The 22,098-nt window shown below is 39.9% G+C and overlaps 1 protein-coding gene across 1 annotated transcript in view; it reads right to left on the bottom strand.

Annotated features, from left to right (window-relative positions):
- The window catches only part of DNAJC3 (DnaJ (Hsp40) homolog, subfamily C, member 3), a 33,996-nt gene extending 12,645 nt beyond the window's left edge, over positions 1-21,351 (bottom strand). Inside the window, exons 1-6 of the mRNA XM_010578280.1 lie at positions 21,248-21,351; positions 14,786-14,896; positions 11,607-11,731; positions 10,430-10,504; positions 1,895-2,047; positions 393-574 (exon numbers count right to left, since the gene is read on the bottom strand). Coding sequence (XP_010576582.1) covers positions 393-574; positions 1,895-2,047; positions 10,430-10,504; positions 11,607-11,731; positions 14,786-14,896; positions 21,248-21,329 — 728 coding nt within the window. The 5' untranslated portion in view covers positions 21,330-21,351. The remainder of the gene's footprint in view (positions 1-392; positions 575-1,894; positions 2,048-10,429; positions 10,505-11,606; positions 11,732-14,785; positions 14,897-21,247) is intronic.
- Positions 21,352-22,098: the final 747 nt, after the last annotated feature.

Below are 22,098 nucleotides of genomic sequence, written 5' to 3'. Positions count from 1 at the left end.
ATACATTTTTTGTTTGCATTGTAGACATAACTTGAATGGAGGTTCATGGTTAAAAAAAGGCTCCACCAAAGCAAGCTGAGGGAAGCACTGTCTTCTAGGATGGAGAAATACAATAAAGGCAGTAAATATAAGCAACTCTGACGGACCTGCACTATGGCTTCTATTTAAGTAAACAAGATGCTAGGAACCATCAGTGGCTGGTCTGCTAAGATTAAACACAGTGTCTTCACTGCCAGTTCTTAGCTTCTGGAAAGGACCTTCCTTAATCAGATCCAGACCACAGTTGCTACTCCATCCAAAAACCAGACAACATAGATATTCACGGTTTATCATGACCCATATCATCAAATTTCTGTCTCAATTATAATGATTACAGCAAACAGTAAAATTACCTGAGTGACAATTCATGGTCCCCCAGCTGATAATATATTCTGCTGATTTTATAGAAGGCTTCAGTGTTATCATTCTTTAATTTGGCAGCAGCTTTCAAGTCACTAATGGCTTTGCTTGGTTCCCCTTCCTTTATATAACACTCAGCTCGAAGTTCCCGTAGCTCTGCATCCCAAACACAAACCTTGAGAAATCAAAATTAAAGCTTGTTTTTGGTCCATAACACTTCACTTCTTTTCCTTCCCAACAAAAGAAAAACCCCATTTAATTTCACTTTGCCAACTGCAATAGCATAAGGTTCAAGCTGCATGCAGAGCTCATGAAATTAGCATCTCTGCTTCCTGGTGGATGCTGTGATGCACCTGCCCAAATAGAAAACAAAGGCCTGAAAAATTTGTAAATGATTCAATGAACTCATGCAGGGAGATGAATTAAATCTACTGGCACTGCTTAAACTGGGACAGTCTGTTAAGCCTCCAGGGAAGGATATCAGAATCATAAATTATTATATCTTCCCAAAAGAACAGGGGTAATGAACAGCAAGGACCAAGCTGTCAGTTGTCCTCTAGAAAGAAGCCTGTGGGCAAGATTCAGCTACACAAGATTTGACCTTACTATCCAGATTTTAAAGATATATACAGAAGCAACGATGTCACAATATAGCACAAATAATAACTTAAAAGGAATTGCCTATCATAATTTGGTTTAGAGAATTTATTCTGGGTCTTATAATTTGTTTGTAAACCATTTTAGAGAATGAGGCTTTTCTGCTTTTCCACCTTCCCTCCCCATAAATAAACTCCCACACTTTGGCAGTTTCTTCACCAAAAGCTAGAATGTAAATTCCAAGTCAACAATGTTAATTTGTACGTGAAGAGTCTTAGCAGTTAACCGTCTTTTACTATGTATTTCTAGATGGCACACAAAATGCCCACATGATTGAGTTATTTACACTTACACAATCAGACTACCTATAGCGATTAAGATTCAACAAATACAGGTATCTAAGGAACAAGCTGAAAATCCAGATATCTATGTACATTTTTAACTTTGTGATTTTTTTTTTGATCTTTTGTTACTTCATTTTCTCAAGACAAAAATTGCCTGCATATGGGCAATGAAAAACCTATATGAAAAAAACCCTACACCTCCTATATTTAGCAAAACTTCATTGGTCTGAGAACAACTTTTTTCCCAGCTTCCCCAGGAACACTAAACTGTGGAAAAATGGGAAAGTATAATCAAGAAAGTTATCCGTAAGAGAAGTTTGGCTGAAATTGTATCTTTAACCCAAACTACAAGCTATTATTTTGACTTTTTTTGCAGCTGGTGCTCAGCATTCTCCACTCTCCAACTTCATTATGGACTCATGGTGCTCAGCAAAAACTGAGCCAATTATACCAAGTGTTTTCACATCAGTGAAGAAGTTATTAAACAAAAATACACAGATGTCAGACAGGAGCTCTTACTTCCTTTTCACAGTACCATTTTATTTAACACTTACTGCCAAGATTTCATCAAGAAGAGAAATAGCGCCTTCGTAATCCTCTTGCTGGTAGGCAGATAATGCTTGTGAATGCAGGCGCTGTAGCTCATCAGATTTTGTCAGCTGAGTCTGGGCTTCTTTTTCTTCATTATTGCTAGGATTGGATTTGAGCTGCAAACATCAACGAGGAGAGAGACTGAAATGCTTGTTCAAAGATCTCTTTTTGACCCATTAATAACCATATCATGGGGAACTGACTAAAGCTGCAAATTAAGCAAAATTAGTTTTAAAATTCCACTGGAAATGTTTCCAACTCCAAACTTCAGAAAAAAGACAGACATTTTTAGCTTCAATACAAGTTGTCAGAAGTCAGAGAAATCTAATTCCTCCCCCTACCATGCTTGATTATTTACCATTGGACACATCATACACAACAGTCATTGCACCCCCATCACCCAGTGGAAGTCATGGACCTCTCAATTGTAGCCTAGTTAATTCATCTCTCTGCAGACAGTTATTAAACACTGGATTCCTCAGAATCAGTAGAAAGTATATCCACATGGCATAATCATGTATCTCACTTTAAGCACAAGACATATTTATAAATTCATGACAGAAACAGATGCAACATGTCACAGATAGTATTACTGTAAAGCTGTGTTTCTTATGCTTTCCCCAGAAAGAGTGGCTACAGCAGCAAGTTAAGATACTACAGGTGGAGGAAAAGCTCAACTGGGATCAGCTGGGAATTTACACACTTTGCTTCACATATAGTTTTAGACAAGTCTGAAGTTTTGTCTACAAAGACTCTCATTTCTCAAACATCTCTGAGCAAGCAGAAGGCGTTACACTGTACTTGCCTTCATTTGTTTAGACAGCTTTGTATTTTCAAAGAAAGTAAAAAAAAAAACCAACCCAAACCTCACAGCCAACTCTGCTACCACCCAGGAAGACAACTATCGGTCAGGAAGAATCTCAGCCAGGAAGTAATTTGTAAGATTAGTGTAGTCTGAATAAGGCACCAGCTTCACACTTGTTGCTAATCAGAATGACTTCCAAAGTTTTAAAATGGACAGATCAGCAGGACTTGAAAAAGAAAAAAAAAATTTTTTTGTTTGGTTGATTTAAAAATCAAAACTTGTACTACCTTGCATTTTATGCACAGAACGTTGACTAAAGTTACTGAGTCTTCAAAGTCATCCAGTACTTTTTCTTTCCTCCTTTATCTCATAGTGGCCTCTTCCCTTTTTCTCATCAGCAAGTTCTTCAAACACTCATATTTTGTGCTTAAGTCTCTAGTGGGATTCAACATCAGCCCTCAGAACTCCTTTAACAAAATTTCCCCTGGTTCTAACACTTAAGTATATGAAAGGAAAAAGCCTAAATGCAACATCAAAAACATGCATAGATCCCACCTCTGTCTTAGATTCTTCATTTTAAGTCTTTCTGAACCTTATGCAGTTGTTTCATTTTACTCTGGCAAAAATCAAGTTGTACTTAGACCTGAAAATTCTCCTTTATCCCCTACACTGTCTTTCAGCAAGAAGAGAGGAATGTGATCAAAGAGTTTTCTTCTTTGTAGGCTGATTCCTAATGTAAGTCTCAAAAAGCTTTTCTTCTGGTTAGAACAGACACTCTGCCTATAAACCCCTGATGCTGTGCATCTTCTTTCGCCCCCAAACCTGGAGCTTGTAGTAGAGGCAAATTTCTGCACCTGTAATTTTAGAAGTTCCAAGACTACAGAACTCTGATGTTCTGAACTCTTCAGTTCCAACTGACTTGCTTAATTTCTCCCTCAATTTCTCAGCATTTTCGTCTTAAAAATCAAGAGCTTTTGCTATGGACTTGCTTTATGCTTCCATTTAAACTTATCTCACAGTAACACTGCACTCCTTAGACACACAGTATGTTTCCTGTAATTTATTTGGAGCAAAACTTTAGTGGAAAATGAAAAGCAATGTTACAATCATACAGACAAGTCCAACAGTAATAAAGAACATTTGAGTGAAACATCCTAGATAAAATTATGTAGTACAAACCGTACAGTTAACAAAGGGAGTTTTCAAGCTATCATTCAAACTAAAGCCATCAAGCATTTGTGTGCTACAGTAAGATGAAAATATACACTCAGATGCTCTTAATAAGTAATTACTGTATAGCTATGATGTTTTCATCAGTAACATTAACTAAAGCAAAAAGAAGCCTGTTCATTCAGCTCCCAGAAAAAACCTGGAAATGTGATGCAGTTGTTTGATACACTCATTTTCATTTACTTCCAGATTTTTCTTTTCTCTCTTTTTGCCCTGTGATTGAAGGACTGTCACATTATCAATAACTAATCACATTTCAATTATTTTTCATTTTCCTGTGGAGCAGTAAGCTTGGGGGTAACAACTCAGAACAACTACTAGCACTAAGTGTACTAGATTTCCAAGAAAGGAGCGAAATATTAAAAAAAAAATCAGATTAATTTAATACAGGTCTAAGGCAAACCTAACACTCCTCTACATGTTTCATCAATGGCCTCAAAGCAGAAAGTCAGAAGCCATGCTCCGCTAAGTTCTGCTGGACAAGCACACTGCTACCGGCGAACATATTCTCAGCACAGTATCCTTTGCTGTCTTTGAGGTTTACTTCATTTGGATTAGAACATTAAATTAGTTGCAGTTTAAGTTGCAGCAACGAGAGCTAGCCATCTGCTAACAGCAGCTTTCATTCACTACCAACATCCCCGCCAAACCTGCACCTAACAGTGCACCTAATACGGGAATGGCTTTGTTACTGTAAATAACTTTGCAGCCACGTAGTCCTACATCTTCCTTTGCAATGGCCTGCTAACAATACACAGAAGTTGGGCATTTAGTACAGCAATTCTAATGAAGAGTAGTTACAATCACCTTGAGAAAAAAACCCAACTCAAAATCCATACTCTCAAAGAGTACAGATTAAAGATACTCAAATGCTACAGATTAATTGTCTGTGTATCTTAGTACGTGTAATAAACAGACACTATCAACTTGAAAAACTCTTAAATACTGTTGTTAAAAAAAAAAATTGTTAAAACCCCAAAATGTTACAGACACGCTGTTTCTGTACCTTGCTTACAGTGGTCCAGTGCCACTAGCATTGGCATACATCTACACATGCCAAAGCTGTTTTATTTTCTTGCTTTTCAAACTGGTAAATACACAATGAAAAGAAATCGATTAGGCTTGTGAAAAACATTCTGAGGGGAACTGAAAGAACCTCCATGGTTTGTGTTATCTAAGATCAAGACATCCACTCACTCAAGAACAGTGCACAAAGGAAACCTCTGCACTGGCAGAGCAATATATTACGTAACACAGCTACGTTGGAAGGAAAAAAGCAAGGAAATATTTAAATAACTTTTATTCTTTACCCAGGAAGCTACAGATGAACACAGTACCACAGAGGAATGTATATGGAAACAATTTAATGTTACTTTGATCTAGTTAAGAGAGCTTCAAATACCCAACCCAAGATTGCCTAGTAACTTACTCAAATCCGGTTAACTTACAGTGCCATAAGATGGTCTCCTCCACATACACCCAAAATAGTATTACTACACATACCAACCAACCATGGAAAACTATTGTCCAGTGTATTTTGCAACAGCCGAGGGCTTCTCTCGATTAGAACACAATTTGCAGATGTACAGTGCTCAGTCACTTGGTCTTGGCTGACACCTAGTGGAGCTGGAAGCAGCACCTTCACTTTCCAGTTTTTAAGTGTTTTATGTTTCCAAGGAAGACAGAATTGCATGTTTAGGACACCTCAATTTACAGTATTTATTGCAACAAACTGCAACTGTGAACATTACAGTAAGTTTAAAAAAAAAAAAAGAAAAGAGATTTAAAAAAATAAAATATGACAGCTTGGTCCATTCCACACTTCCCAACAGACTAGGCAGAAGTTCTGTTCTATTTTTGTGCCTTCTACGGAATTCAGCAACTCAAATGCTTGTCATTTTCTCTAGGACACAGGCAGGGTCACAGACAATATTACAAGGCATATACAATAGGCTGCCAGGACTTGCATTGCTTTTGTCACCTTTTCAGAAGGCCTTCCATCAACCAAAGTATACCAATATTCCTTTTATTTTCACTAAAAATCACATGCTTAAAGGTAAAATAAATATTCCAGGGCTTTCATGGATTGAAGCCTTAGCCTTAGTGAGTGTTGGTGTGCCCACAGATCTGTCCTGTTGACTCCTGTTACTCAGAAACTACTAACCAAAACAGAAGGAACCTGATATTAAAGCATATGAACACTCAACCAAAGTTGGAGCAGAGAAATAAATACTATTCATACATATACCGTGAGCAATGACTTTCTGAAGTCACCTAAGGACTTGTGCTTAATCCCAGTTCCATCCTGGGCACTCTGAACACAAGAATTAGACCCCTCTGCTGACACCTGTTGAAAGTTTTATTACTCTCTAGGTCCTAGATTCCCAAACTGGTAGCTGAGTTGCAAAGGAAAAAGCTAAAGAGCTTCTAAAGATTAATGAGTTGTGATTCTGTACTGCTAGACAGAAAAAAAATCTGGCCCCTGTAAGGAATGTCATCAGTTTGGTGCATCTGTTGACCAAAAGGAGAGGTTTCTAGAAATGTAGTATTGCTTAACGTGTCAAGGCCTAAGTCTGAATCACACCCTCTATCCAAACCTCATGATTAATTTCAGCCAACAGGGAAGTACAGAGTAGGGGAAAAAAAAAAAACAGGGGAGGCAATCTAAAAATAACATATGAAGGCTGGGGTCTCAAGAGGCTCTGCTCGTGAAAGGTGTACTCCCATCCTTTCCAGTCAGGTATTCCCACTGCCTGCTCTCACACTGTCACTGCCTCACAAGACAGCCAGTACTGATATGCCACAGGGGGGTAGAGACACCCAAACAGAGAAACTACTCCGCTTAGCAATCACATAACTCTAAAGAGGTTTAGGGTGCTCATGAAACTTTTCCCACATACTATAAAACCATGTAGAAAGAATCTAAGGGTAAGAAAACCCTTTTTTTTCCCCATAAGTATAGACTAAAGGATAGTTTTACTATTATATGTACAGAATAGTTTCAATGATTCTTTTAAGCTCTATACAAAACTGCTGCTGTTACAAGGTGGGAAAATTTACCTGTGATCCTCCCCTCCATTTAGACAGGCTGAAGTTTTCTTACTCTTTCTCTCCCTCAAAAATGACTGCATGTCCTAAACTGCTGAAATACCTTTCAACGAGCATGACTCCGAGAGGAGGAATGGGAAGGAAAAAAAAAAAGGATTTTCAGACTCTCCACTGGGATTCAACAGACTATATACTGGGAGAAATCAGCATTTTACAGGCAGCTCATTACATCAGTCACCTTGCAGTTCTGGTAGGCATGGAAAAAAACACTGGTGACACTGACTCTTAATGCAAGCATCACACAGGGAATTACAAACCTTCTCACTCCTACATGTCTGTCCTTGAGTAGTCCGAGTAAAATTACTCTCCTTAGCTTCCACACCCTGACCTGGTTTCTCCAACTCAAAAGTGGGGAATATTTTAAAATCTGATCTACTCCCTTGAAGTCAACACCTGACCCAAACAAACAAACTCTTGTGTGAAATCACACAAGTGGTAACACATCTACTGTCATTCAAGGGCATACAATCTACTTCAAACAAGAAAGCCCATCTCATCCGCACAACTATTTCCTCAGGAAAAAAACTTAACGCTGAAGGTAAAAAACTCTCTACATTTACCACCCTGCAATTCACTTCTGTAAGCATACGACATCCTCAGGACCACCTATTCTAGGTAACATCCTGAAACCCTGCACACTAAAGGAAGTGGATTATTTTTCTTCCAATTAAGACTTCCGTCTCAGTGAAGGGGGATGGATGGGGTGGAGGCTTGTTTTGGTTTTTTAAATACAGCATTTCCACCCCATCTTTCCATGATACTCAACTTCTGCCACCTCAAACATATGACGAGGCTGCTACATGCCTACCGACTTAGTGACTGTTTGCAGATCAGAGCCTATGCACTACTAACGCAGGATGGCCCAAGTTCTTCTACAATTAAGCTCCAGATATGGACACCAAAGTTTGCTGATGTGCTACATGCTTACCCAGAACGAGAGCATTCTAGTTCACTGATATCCAACCTAGCCAAGTGAGAGGCTAGAGGGCTGTTCAGATCCTGACCTACATTTACTCAGCTGAAGAGCAGAATAATAGATTACATACTCTGTTCACATGTAAAACACACTATTTTAGGTATCCAAGTCCACAACTAAATTCTAGCCTAAAAGCTATTGAGATCCCACTTGCATTTCTTTGTGCCATCTCTGCCCTAGTAGTAGAAGGAACTTTCATTTCAAAGTACAACTTACTCCTTTTGGCTTCTTGACTACTGACTTAAAATACGAATCAAAGCTTCCTAGTGGCTACTATTTACCTTGCCCCTATCACTTTTGGTAGCAAAGATAAGGTCTGGATGTAAAAGTCTTGAAATCATTTAGAAAGCTATTCAATCTCTAACAGCCTTCCTCCTTCTCTCCTCCCTTCTCACTTATAAAAATACCCCAAAGAAACACAGAACGTTAATACATTTCACAGTATTGTGACTCAAACTTCCTCTCACCTTGAGATTAAATGCAATTTCCTATTTAAATGCAAACATACTGCCAGAGTACACTAGATATTTTAGTGTACACACAAAGAACTGGTACGATAATCAGACTGACTATCTGAAAGATTCAGAAGAAAACAAGGGAAATCTCTCAAAGAAACATGTGTTCTACTTAAAAGATTCAAGGTATGTAGGATAACTTAACCCCCTCCCCCATATGAATAAATTAATCCATTACAAATGATTACTTTAATATTGGCTTATTTTGCTTGAATACACTCTCCTTAACTGAAAATTGTGCTTTTCAAAACAGACTGCTTGCCATATTCCCTAAATACATAGGCAATATTGTTCACAGAACCAAGGAAACTGGAAGTAAGATTGAGGACCAATATGGTATCTTAAGTCACCTTCTGAGAAGAAGCTCTGTTCTACTTCAGACTTAAAACTTGACTGAAGACTGAAACTATTTGACTGACCAAAGGCAGCAATCTCGTTTTTTTCAGCTGGTTTCAAAAAAAGGCAAGCTACTTGACAATTGGCTGGAGAAGCATTACCATATGCAGTATTAAGCAGTACTCCAAGAAACGGTAACTGCCAAAAGATGCATACACAAACTCAGAATCAACACTGACATCATGTACTTGCCATTGCAGCAACTATGTCCTCAGTCAATCAGAGCTGAACGACATTCTCCCACATTTGCAAACAGCAGGACTGCACTGCAATCAGATGTGCAACTGCAGACCACACACACCTAAAACTCACTGAGGAAGCAGCAATAGCCGGAGGAGCCATGGCTATGTGAATTTCAGAATAAGCTACTGCAGCTTTGCTACAAACACAAAGACTGCCTCGTGCATTTATTCCTGCAAGAGTCATTCCTCCCAGCTGCCCCGCAGAGTATACAGTGTAACTGCTCTGGTTTTGTCATACATACTCGCTAGTAAGATTTCCATGAAACATCTGTAATCTGCAACGCAGAACTGCTTTTCCATCACACTCCTCCAAGAAAGCCAACAAGACAGCAACAGTTACACTTGCAAATTCTGGGGGTTTTGGCATAAGGGAAATGCAAGCTGTTCAAACTAGCAACTCTTGAAAAGAAGCAAGAATAAGAATGAATCATTTATTCTCATGCTTACAGAAGTTTTGTGCAACAGAGAGAGAAGCGAGTTTCACATATTCTCTGAGGAACTTTGTTCTGGGGTTAGATCAGCTTATTTTTGCAGTCTAAGGCCAAAACACACAAAATACCCATAAAAAAAAACCAACCCGAGTGAGTTTTAGGTGGGTAATATCTAACTGTGTTTGTATGGGAACTCTGGGCACTACCTGATCATGGAAAGAAAGTACTGTCAACATATTCATGAAAGATGGAGAACTCCTCAACAGGTAAGAAAACATGCAGATGCATGCCACTGAAATTAATTGATTTTAACAGCCCAGTGACTAAATTTAGAGTGCAGGATCCTTCTGCAATTAGTGAAGAGAAAGAGGAACCTTCAAAGGTTGATCCATGAAGCCCCTAGTGATTTCCCAGGGTGACCCAAATATAGTGATGTAAAGCAGGATTCAATTATGTACTTTGAGTCCCATGTCACTTATCCTTTCTTTCTGAATGAAGACTGATCCCTAGTATAGGTGTCATCAAGCAGAGATCATGAAGTGCCAGGCACGCACACACAAAAAAAAGAGACTTTAAAGTGCTGTGCACATCAGCAACACCTTCTGATTTCATCTTCATCACTGCATTGCAACTTTATCAGTCATTTATTCATCCAAGGTAGCTTAGCTACAATACCTTTAAAGAACAGGAAAGACAAACTCAGGCATACATATACATATGCTCTACAGCATCAGAGCTGCAATGAGACCTTGGCTCAGAACTCAACCTTAAAAGCAGTGATGTAGTTCAACTTACCACATTTTTGAAGTCATCCTCTGCTTCATCAAATTTTCCTTGCTTGAGCAATAAGTGTCCTCTCTGTAATCTTGCCTGAAATGAAACATGAGATAATTTATTTTCATTTATAAATTGGAATTCAGCCAAGTATGAACATAAGCTTCAGTTTCCTTTAGCAGGAAAAAAAAAGTTTCATTTTACTACAGATAACAAGCTGAAACAGAGATCACAACACCCATTCTTTGTCTTCTCAATTTGACAATGTTCTTACGAGGCCTCTTTGATGGTAACGGATCACTCTGCACCAGAACTGTGGGACAAAAAGCAGCCACAGTTTTTATGAGCAGCTGCAACTCATGGAAAGAACTCATTTGAAGAGCTGCACAAAACAAAGCAAATGTTTACCTTACAACACTTTCCTGATTATAACTGCTTATAGATTTTAAGAAATCTGCAGAAATAATAAACAATAAACAATTCCCACACTTAATTCTTCCACTAAACTTTCAGAATAATAGAAGCTATGTAAAAAGACAAGTTAATGACTTAGAAGATTTTGATTAATATGAGTATTTTCATACAACAATGAATTTAACATTTGCTCCTTCATTGTAAGCTGTACAGGACATGCCGCTGCCCATTGAAAAGGGAGACAAGAGAATCAGATGGAGAGGACTCCAGCATCAGTCTCCAGCTACTGAGACAGTCTCCATATACAGTATCCAGAAGTGAGAAAGGGCTAAGTAAATCAGAACTTGCAACAATCCCATAGGAAGGCAGTGAGATTAGGACAGTTCTTGTGGAGAAGAGATGCCTCAAATCAAATGCTGATTAAGACAGAAGAAAAACAGAGGCATCTGTGAGCTCTCTCCCCACCCCCTATCCCCCGGCAGAGGGCATAGCCTTAGTGACTGAGAGAAGAATAATCACAAGTGACAGAAGGAAAGTGTTTAGCAGAAATCCACAAGGAACATGAACTTAAAACTACTATTAGTTGTTAGAATAACTGGCTAGGCTGTACTCAGCATAGTTGCAAATTCAAGCACATACATCACTGCTATTCTTTTATCCTATATAAAGCCTTTTGAATGATAATGTATTTTCTATTTCTGTTTAGCAAAATCTGAAAAAATAACCTTCTTCAAAGCAGGGGGTTTTTTATGCTTGAACAATTTTCAATTCCAGTAATACTTACTGATGTGAAGTCCTGCTTTAATTCAACCACTCTACTTAAATCACGAATTGCTGCTTTAGATTTGCCCATGGCTAAGTACACTGTGGCTCTTCTGTAATAAGCAATGTAGTTATCAGAGTCTCCCTCTGTAAGTGAACGAACAGTAATCAGAATACTATCTCAAAGCAACTGAAACTTTGGGTACAGCAAAACTGTAATGACTAAAAATATATTATCTGACTTCTAAGCCACTGGAAAAAATGGTACGTATCAATAAAGCATAACATTTGTAACATTATCCAAGCAGTATTTTCTATGCAGTTTAATTATTTAACAATAAAGATTACAGTAACACAGTAAATGCCAAATAATTAAAGAGTACTGAAGGTGAAAGATGTACACATTTTTCAGCTTTGTACAGGAGAACAGCCAGTACGTACTAACGCTTTATCTCCAACTGCAGGCCTACATTTGAAAGCATGTTAATTCATCATTCTCCATCCCAGCCCCTGTCCATCATACAGGATGCAAGCAAATAATCCCAAAATGACCAGTATGTTAGTCCAATGCCGTCACAGACGTATAAACCCTTTACATCGTCCATTAAAATAACAGCAACTTCTTTCTTTAATACTAAAGTGGGCACCAACACCCCCTCTCAACGGCAGACAATGCATGTACGTTATCAAAACCTGAAGGCTAACTTCAAGGCCCACACATTCCATGTTATCTGCTGGACAAACTTCCAAGACACGGCAATTTTAACACTCTCTAGGTTACCGCATGTATGTACACCCTTACAGGAGGCAAACATCAGTCTCTGAAACCAAGAAGAATTTTCTTGATATTCTTCTCTATGCAGTATTTCAAAGAAACATGTGACATTTACTGTGACCTCTCAAGGAAAGGTAACTTAGACCACCTAAACAACCACATGCAGTAGAAGATAAGGAAATTTTTTACTGTGGTATTAAAAAAAGAAAATCATCAGTCCAGGATTTGTAGAGAAGAATATCTGTACCTGAGGAACAAAATAAGTATTTATCTTCCTCACCTTATTTGAGGTTAAAGTTGAACTTTAAAATAAATGGAACAAATAGCATTGCCAAAATCATATGGTCAGTAACCGAGCTTCATAGCTGGCCACCTCCATTACCAAAACACTAGTTCAGTTCTCACTGGAAAATGCATCTGCACTCTTCCTCTACAGTGTCTTGGCTGTGGAAATGCTAATGTCCAGCACTGAAATTTAATACTACTCCCATGCTGCATGCCACCTTGTATGTCAGCATTATGGACATCAAGTAAACTCAAATGTTACTGCCTTTAAAAAAAAAGGAAGTATTAAGTCCTACTGCATACAACTAGATGGGTGGAGTAGGCACAAATCAATAGCTGAAATTAAGGAACTTTATTAATTAACAAAGGATGAAAGACGGGAAAGAGCTAACCCAGAAAGCACATTCCAGCACCAGATTATGATCTTTCTGACAGTCAGAATACAGTTTTGTCTCAGTTCCCCAGTAACAGTAATGAACAGCAATTGACATTTACCCAGAGAGAAGGCATAAGCCATCAACTTGACAGGATTGAAGAAAGAGTTGAAAATTTAACTGAAGAGAAAGAAAATGGACAGAAGCTTTCTTGTATTTTAGATGTTTGCAAGAAAAGAAAAATAGGCTGGCTGAGACAAGACAAAAAGATCTATTTACCTCACAGTCTACAATGATGCAGTACAGGCAAAAAAGGATTAGAAAAATTCCTTCTCCCCTCATCTACAAACACAGTAGGCAAATCATGCTTAAAATCTTTCCAAAAAGTCAAAATACAAAGAAGAAAGAGAAGTCTGATCAAAGTTTAGGCAATCAGGCTCAAATCAACATACAGCTAAGAATCCCATTAAGGTCACAACACCGTAGTTATACCAGCTGCTCGAGGACTGCTGGCAAAGCTGAGGGTTTCACCCTATCCAGGCACCTCACTGCTCATCCCACCTCACACTGCTGCCACTTTTGCACCACCACCAGCATTTGCACGGCAACAGACTGAACTGGACTTTTCACCAAATCCAAGTTAAAGCTTGCCAACCAATGATAAAGGAATAAACCACGTTGTAACACTAACCCTGCTCAGATCCCACAGGAATGCTTTGGCAGTGACACACAAGGCAAAAGGAGTAACAAACCGCCTCTTGGTGGAATGAGGAGCTTCCATATCACAGAAAAAGAGGAAGTTCCCCCCTCCACTCCCTTTAATAAGGGAAGTTGATCTTAGAGAACTCACAGAAAATATCAGTAACTCAGAATCAGCAGATACTTCATTTACATATCACTATTAGACCAAGGCATAAATAGAAAAGTCTCTACAGTATGACTCATTAATGTGTAACACCTTGGTATTATTCTTCTCACAGAGAAAACGATGCACTTGTACACTTTATAACAAAGTCCAACAACTTAAAAAAAACCCATGCAATTGAGAAACTGTAGTGTTAGTGAACACTGCTCTTCACTGGTGCTGTCTGCCTCTACACTTCAATTAACAGATCTTAACAGGCAAAGTTGTTTTAAAATTTATAGGAACAAACATTTAACTCCTCAGTTTGTTGAAAATGCAGAACACCAAAACAAGAACTCACTCACTAGTTCAGTATGAGAGGGACAGTTAATACACTCTTCACTACCAGTTCAGTATCTCAAACTTGTAGCATCAGTTTCACTGAGGTTATCACCCACTTCAAGATTAAAAAAAAAAAAAAAAAAAGGACTATTTTAAATGTTGAAATTGTTACAGTGCTGAAGAGAAGAAAGCATGGATAAACTCAACCTTTCAAAGACATACTTTGAAAAATCTCATAAAGATGAAACCTAATCTCGATGGGATTAGATACATGGAATACCTCATCAAACAATACCACAGTCAATTATAATTGCTTTCACACAGCTAGCTTGCAGAGCAGCAGTGACGTAGTGTTCATGTATCATATAGTTAATTTAACAGTTTCTTTTACCAAAACATAAATATTCTACTACATCTCTGTTGGCTCCTGTCCAAACTGCTGCATAAAGGTGCCCCAACTTCTGTGACACATGGAATGCAATTTGCAAGAAAGCAAGACACTTAATAAGCAAATAGTAGGACAAAAAAACCCCACACCCAAAGGTATTTCAGTGCAAGAGTCACTTTCATGAGATACATACCTATAGCTGCATGAAAGTGAGACAAAGCATCTGCTAGCTGTCCAGCAGCCAATAACTTCTTTCCCATTTCAAGTTGTTTATCTACTTCTGCATTTATTCCACATTCAGCTCCTTAAAGAAAAACAAAAAGATCAAGGTTTTGAATGACCAGTTTGATTACACCAAATGCATATAGTGATAATACAATACATAAAACAGTTAATGATGTAGAGGCAGAAGTCAGATCCTCGCATACTAAACCAACCTGCAGCCTAGTAAACACATAGCGCATCTTCCCTGTCCCAAAAAGGATGTCAAAGTAAATAAACACTAAAGCACCGCATTCCAAGAAGGCACCAAATATGCATTTCTATGCCTGTCTATACATTCAGTAACATACTTTTGCACATCAAGCTTTATACATCAACTATAAAAACAGTTTCACAACATTTCTGTATGGGCTTTCAATTTCAAAAGAATCTGGAAAAACACTTACAATGCATATACAGCAAATATAAAAAGACTTTAAGTTAAATTTCATGACGCTACTGATAACTTAGGACTCAACTGAGAACTGTTAGCTACCTCAGAGGTTGGCTTCTCATCTACTGCACTTTTGTCTCATCATTTCCAAGGCAAACTGTTTCCAGAGCACAAGTTTTGATACGAACGATTAAAATTCTCACTCCCTTTTCATTTAACCGGTAGTATGGACATCTTACTAAACTGGTATGTTTTTTGAAGCGCCAGTTTTAGTTTAAAGCTAATAAATTGCTGCTGGTCAACCAACAGGGAAAGACTATTGTTGAGAAGTAAGTAGCTGAGTGCAAGTACATGCTGTACATACATCAACTCAGGCACAGAGGTTTTTTCATTAGTACTGCTTCCAACATTCTTCAAATTAGGACAGAACTTTACTACAACTTACCAGCTTATGACTATTAAAACTTTCAGACTATAAACAGTTTTCTTTTACTAAGAGCATACTCTATATATAAGTTTAAGCACAGCAATATATTAAAATCCTGAATAAATACATTACATTAGAAAACAATGAACTACAACTAGTAGGAATCAATTTCTTTCACTCAGGTTTTGTATCGAGCTAATTCAGATAGGCACTTGAATTAATCTTAAATACAAAAATGCAGCAGCACTTTGAAGTCCTTTCTTAGAGTCTGAATAAAAATGTTACACTACACAGACTGAACGAAAAAATATCAAAAAAATCTCACACTGAAAGGTGATTAAACAACAAAGTATTTGTAATGAAAGAACAGTAATTTCTGATCACCAAGATTTTAGAACTAGGAGCTCTTACCACCTGGATCTTAATTTAATTTTCCTTTCCTACTCCTTAATACAGTTCATAATTCTTTTAATTCCACATTATAAGAAAATCATTGAGCTGTCGACACTAAAATGAACAAAATGCCCTCTGTATCGACTGGAAAAAGCTCCATCTACTAAAAGATTGATAAGAATTCAGCAAAATGGATTCAAGGGCTTCAATTCAATAATTTGTTTCAGAACAATGACAGTAAACAAATTCCTTTTTTTAATTAATGGAAGTGACTTTAAAATAAGCCCCAAATCTCCAGTCAGTATTTTTTTTGTTTGTTTAAATAGATGAAGCTAAGATAGTAATTACTTAACATGTAGTCAATGTGGGGATCTTATGAAACAATGCATTTTAAAATCCATTCTAGGTATGTATAGCTCTAATTGATATAGATTATATATTATTTTATATATACACACACAATATAAAATATACATAATATAAATAGTGCTATTGATAGTGGAGAATTATTTATTGACAGTAATTTTTTCACACACAGTATTCTACTTCAAGGTAGCTTTTATGTGAATGTCCAATTTTCAGAAAAATGGACATTCTTCTTTGCCATTTTGCTGCTTCTTTAGCTTAAAGCTTTGATCACCAAGTAGTCCAATGTCCTCTAAACTGACAAAGCAACACTGGAGGGAAAAAAAAAACCACCAACACAACAAGAAAACCAAAACAAAACTGGAAAACAAACGCACTACAAATTTCCCTCGCTTTGGAAGTATACTAGCAACAAATGAGGTATCAAACCACAAACAGACTGAAGTATTTAACATGAGCTAAAACAAAGAAAAAATTCTTAAGCTTCATCCCTCCTGTCTCACCACACATATGAGTATCTGAAATCTTTCAAAACTTGTCAGTTTGGAGTGATATCCTGGAAGCGGGCGGTAAATTACTCTTCGATGAACCTTCCATCCACCTAAACATGGCCTTCAATTTTCAGAGTCTAAAGCATCTGAAGAAGCGTCCTTGTTTCACAATTAGGCACACCAGGATACCTCCAAGAACAGATTTTTCACAATAAGAAGTACCTACACAATTCAGTGTCTTTCATACACATTATGTTCAGTACAGTTTTACAGCTACATAATACTTTAGGCAGGAAAGCCATCTTTTTCAAGGAAAATACTTAAGATAATAAAGGAAGTGAAAAAGGTGACCATTAATAGTAAACAGGTAAGTAATAAAAGCAGGAGCAACACGGATAAAGAAATAAGGCAAACTGTGAAGGACTATAGGTACCCTGCAGAACAAGACTAATTACACTAGACATACATTAAAACTTGGCTCTGAAAGTTGCTGAACATCATGAACTGATGTAAGAATCTCCAGAAGCAGCCAGTGTAACCATGATGCAAAGTGACATTTACCGTAACTACTCAGGAACACTGCATGCTGACCTGATAGTTGGGCTGTTTGTTCATATAAATCTATTGCTTATTCATTTTCTGGCTGTAGGCAAACAATTGCTCTAAATAAACCACCCCACAGTAGACATGTGAAAACTGTTAACATAGGCACTGGAGTCTAAGGACTCAAATTCTCTGTAACCTATTTGGATATCTATTCACTCTTTGGTCTGGGAACGAACATAAGGGCTCAAGTTCAACCGGAGGAAAAAACAAACCAACCCCACAGAGCTCTTTCCAACAGACAGACAGTCATTAGTGAGCTGGATATCAAGGGCCCAGCACTACACCTGAAGTAGCTTTGTATGCTCCAGCAAGAAAATAAATTTATGCAAGAGGTATGCAAGCATACTGTTTATTTTTAAAACCTCCAAGTATTTTAATTTTAATATTATTTCTAAAGGCTGCCTAATTGTTATCTGTTCACCAAGGACCTTAAACAACCACACACAAGAGCCCCAGCTGTCAAATCAACTCAGATATTCTGGATAAATTCAGAGTCTGTAGCCCTGGCACTAATGCAAGAGGGGAGGAGGGAAAGAAAAAAAAAAAACCAAACCCAAAACACAACAACAGAAAAACCAAAACCACCCAACCAAACCCAAACTACTCCCAGGTAAGAATTGGTACCAGCCCTGACAACTCAAAGGAAGTCAGGCAGAAGGCATGTGAAAGATAAGCAGGTGCAGCTAACCTGTTTTTCCAGTTAAATACACTCACTTCAAATAAATTATAACTTCCTCATAGGATTTTTGTTTTATTAGAATAACTAGTGCTAACATGTGGGTACCTAAGTATACAAACTTCAACTCTATCCTCATATAATCAGTCACATCCACAGTGTAAAAAGCTTAAGAAAAGCCTCCAACTTGAAAACAGTTATTTTACATTTGCCTACACACTCCTCTTTATCCCCTGTAGAATTTCCACCTACTTTTTTTTTTTTAAATCTTGACACCAAGCTGGGTAACAGAACTATGAAAATAAACAGAATTAGTTCCAACCGTGTAGCAGAAACAGAATTGTTTCAAAGACAAAAAAGAAACATGCATGTTGCTAATCTTAATTACAATGATCTAAACTTTTTTTTTTTTAAACACATAAAAGAGGTTGATGATTGTCTTGTCATGCGAGTGCGACATCCTGCTTTTGGGGTGTTCTTTGATCAGAATGACCCCGTGTTTAGCACAACAAATCTTAAGTTTGCTGTTATTTTTAAACAGGTTTGGGCTTTGTTTTTATGTGTGTTTGCAAGTATGTTTTTCAAGGACAAGACTGAACAAAGCAAGAAGTGGACAAGCAACCACAGTTTCAGGAGCAATAAGAAAAGGCTCACAAGGAGCCTCAGAGCACCCAGTTGCGCCATGTGTACCTTCCACCCATCAAGTTTTTACACCCTCCGTTTGCAAAGAAAGTTAGTAAATATAGCTAAGACTGGCAAACCAAAAAGCCACTCCCACCTCCCCAAGTATCCTTTGCTATTTGAGGGGAAAAAAAAAAACCAACACCACAACCTCTCAAACTCAGGACAGAAACATAGGGTGTGGGGGATAGGGGCAAGAGAAACACTTAAGGCTAGCGGTCTGACAGTAACAAACTGAGCTCTGTATGCTCAAAGCCCATATCATCTTTCCCTTATTACATTTCCGTTCTTTTACTACTAGGAAGGAGAGGGGGAAGAGGAACAATACTCCTCTACCCTCTCAGTTGCCTCTTTTTGTTGCAGTTAGTGTGGACAAACAGCCATGAAGGATGAATCTTCCCAAGAGGTGATTTGTGTCAAATGGGAGCTTATTCAGTGCAAGTCGGGGTATTTGAAGAGGAGGAATTCAGGAAACACAACAGTAAGGGCTGAACTGCAACCTGCCACATCACCAAGTATTCAAAAACCTTTTTACTGAACTTGTTTACCAGCCAGATATAAATTAGTATTCATAGATATCAACTGTAAGATACAAAGTTAATACAGGCCACTGTTCCACTGACTCATGAATCAGATGGCACAAGGTAGACTTCTATTATCAAGACAGCAAGATGCAAATTTAAATGTGAATATGAACACCCTTGAGTTCAAAGACGAGTAATATTGGGGAAAAAAACCAAACCCAGATACTTAACGTAACCCCCCTAAATTCCCTAACTACGTACTCTGGAAAATTAACTCATGAACTAAAACATTTGTAAGTTCAGTAAGTAAGATCCAGAACCATCACTTCTCAGTCTGTTACTATACTGTACATCTTTATTAATTGAAGTTAAGAAAATATATCCCAAATGACGAAATGTGGCTTTGTCCACACAGCCATTAAACCATATACTTGAAATAGGTTGGCAAATCCAAACAAAAAATCCTCAGCAGGAACATCACTGCCACAGTCTTTGGGAAAAAGTAGTATACTTTGACCACAATTGTTATTTTTCCTCTAACACTACCAGAATACACATCCCCAAAAGGAGTTCAACACCACAGTATGTAGCCTTATACTACAGAGCATCTTTGCCACAGTATGTTCCTGCTGCCACTCAGCCAGCTGAAGTATTCATCAGTTTAGCACATCAACTCAATTTCTAACATCAAACCCGGGTCAGTCTTAAGTCTACGGGACTTATTCTGACTATTGACAGCTTCAGTTCCACTTCAGTCTGCCACTGCCAGTTAAACAACATTCCTCAGGTGACACTCTGACTACGTGCACAATTGTACAACCGAATTATAAATTTAACAGAAGCTTGTGAATAAAAGTTTGGCCATACAGGTGTTGCTGACAGCATACTCTGAAAGTAAACAGGCCACACAAAGGGCAGATAAACTTCTCTGCTGAACTTCAAATACTAGCGGTGAGAGGAAAAAAAAAATAAACAAACCAAAATCCACAACAAAAAACCATAAACGAATGCAACACAACTGACAGAAGCGTCAGCAAAGGTGTAGGTCTGGCACTAATAATGGCTGTGGCACAGGAAGACCACTGAAAAAAAGCCTTTGAACTTGGCAACTGCACAAAACTCATAGAGAAGTGAGAAATTCAAGGCCAGTACGGACCTGGCCAATGCTGTCACACAGTTGCACTCGAGGACACGACGGTATTTCCAAGCCCTCACAGCAGCTGGCACCCTATCAGCAGGCCACGGAAAACGAAGCACACATCAAGCCACCTTAAACAGCACGGCCAGAACTCAGATAAAAACAAACAGGTTACGAGCAGCGTAACATTACACACCCTTCGCGACAGCCCTGATGAGGTGGCAGTCCTCTACCGCCTTCTTCCTCACACCCGTTCCAGAAATACTCCCCCCCCCCCCCCCCGGGACGTCCACCGGGGGCGGCCCCCGGGCCTTCCCCCGGCCCGGCCAGCCCAGCCCAGCCCCTCACAGCGCCTACCTCAGGCCCTCCGGCTCCCCGCGGGCAGCCCGCGGCCCCGCCGGCTCCGCTTCGCTTCTCCACCGGCACCTCGGCCCAGGCGGACACCCGAACACCCCCAACCGCCGCCACCGCCGCCCAGAGCCCGGAAAGAGGGAGGGCGACCGGCTACCGGCTCCCCCCACCCCCGGCCAAGCACCGCCGCGGGCCCAGCCGCCTCAGGCTCGCTTGCCCCACGCCGGGGACGCGGCAGCCGCCCCTACCGCCTCACACACCCTGGGCCGGGCCGGGCCGCAGCTCGCCCGCGCCCCCTCCCAAACCGCCGGCAACAAGGCGTCGTCCCTCCCCCGGCCCTCGCTCACCCTGGTACTGCAGGTCGAAAAGGACGAGCAGGAAGGGCAGCGCGGAGCCCAAGCGGCCGGCGGAGGCCGCGGGAGACACCATCTCCGCCGCCCCCGTCCGCGGCGACAGCCCGGACCGGGGGCTCCAACTTCTCCGGGGTGGGTCGTGGGCGCCTCTGATTGGCCGCGCCCGCCCGCCCGCCCCCTCGGCCGAACGTAGACGGGGAGTCAGGCTGCACGTCCGCTGCCGTCACTGAGCCTGCGCGAAAGGGAGGGGTTTCTCCCCTCCTCCCCCCGCGCATGCGCAGGAGGGCGGGGCGACGGCGGCGCCCACAGCGGGGTTCCCTCACAGGAGATGGCGGCGGGGCAGAGAGTAAGCCCGGAGCGTGCCCATCCGCCTCTGTGTTTTTATCTCGTGTCTTTTCACCTACCCCTTCTTACCGCCGCCAGGCTTCTCCTGGGGTGAGGAGGGCTTTGTTCCAGGCCCGAGTTTAGCCCGTCGGAGGGTGCTCTGCAGGTGCCGGCAGGCCTGGAGAAGGAGGCGGGCTGCTTGGCCACGGCCAACCGGGGAGTGAAACGGCTGGCGTCGGGGCTAATGGAATGAGTTTAACACTTGCCAGTATAAAGGGCCACCTTTTGGGGTGCGATGGTTGCCGTTATCCTTCGTTTTTCAAAGACGGTATCTCTGGACTGCTCCTGGTAGAAAAATGGGGCAGTAAGTCACAAGTAAATTGATCCTGGTTCTTTATTGCTGTGGCTGACCTAGCCATAGAGCAGAGGAAGGCAAGTCGGTTTTAAAACTGCTTGGCTGTCCCTGGGGGACAATCCTGTTCTCCCCTGAGGCAGAGCAACAAAGCCAAGATAGTCAGCAT

This window comes from Haliaeetus leucocephalus, unplaced genomic scaffold, assembly GCF_000737465.1.
Source record: "Haliaeetus leucocephalus isolate CR32 unplaced genomic scaffold, Haliaeetus_leucocephalus-4.0 Scaffold626, whole genome shotgun sequence".
NCBI classification, from domain to species: Eukaryota; Metazoa; Chordata; class Aves; order Accipitriformes; family Accipitridae; genus Haliaeetus; species Haliaeetus leucocephalus.
The sequence above is the reverse complement of the archived record's forward strand: the minus strand, read 5'-3'. Positions and strand labels throughout refer to the sequence as shown.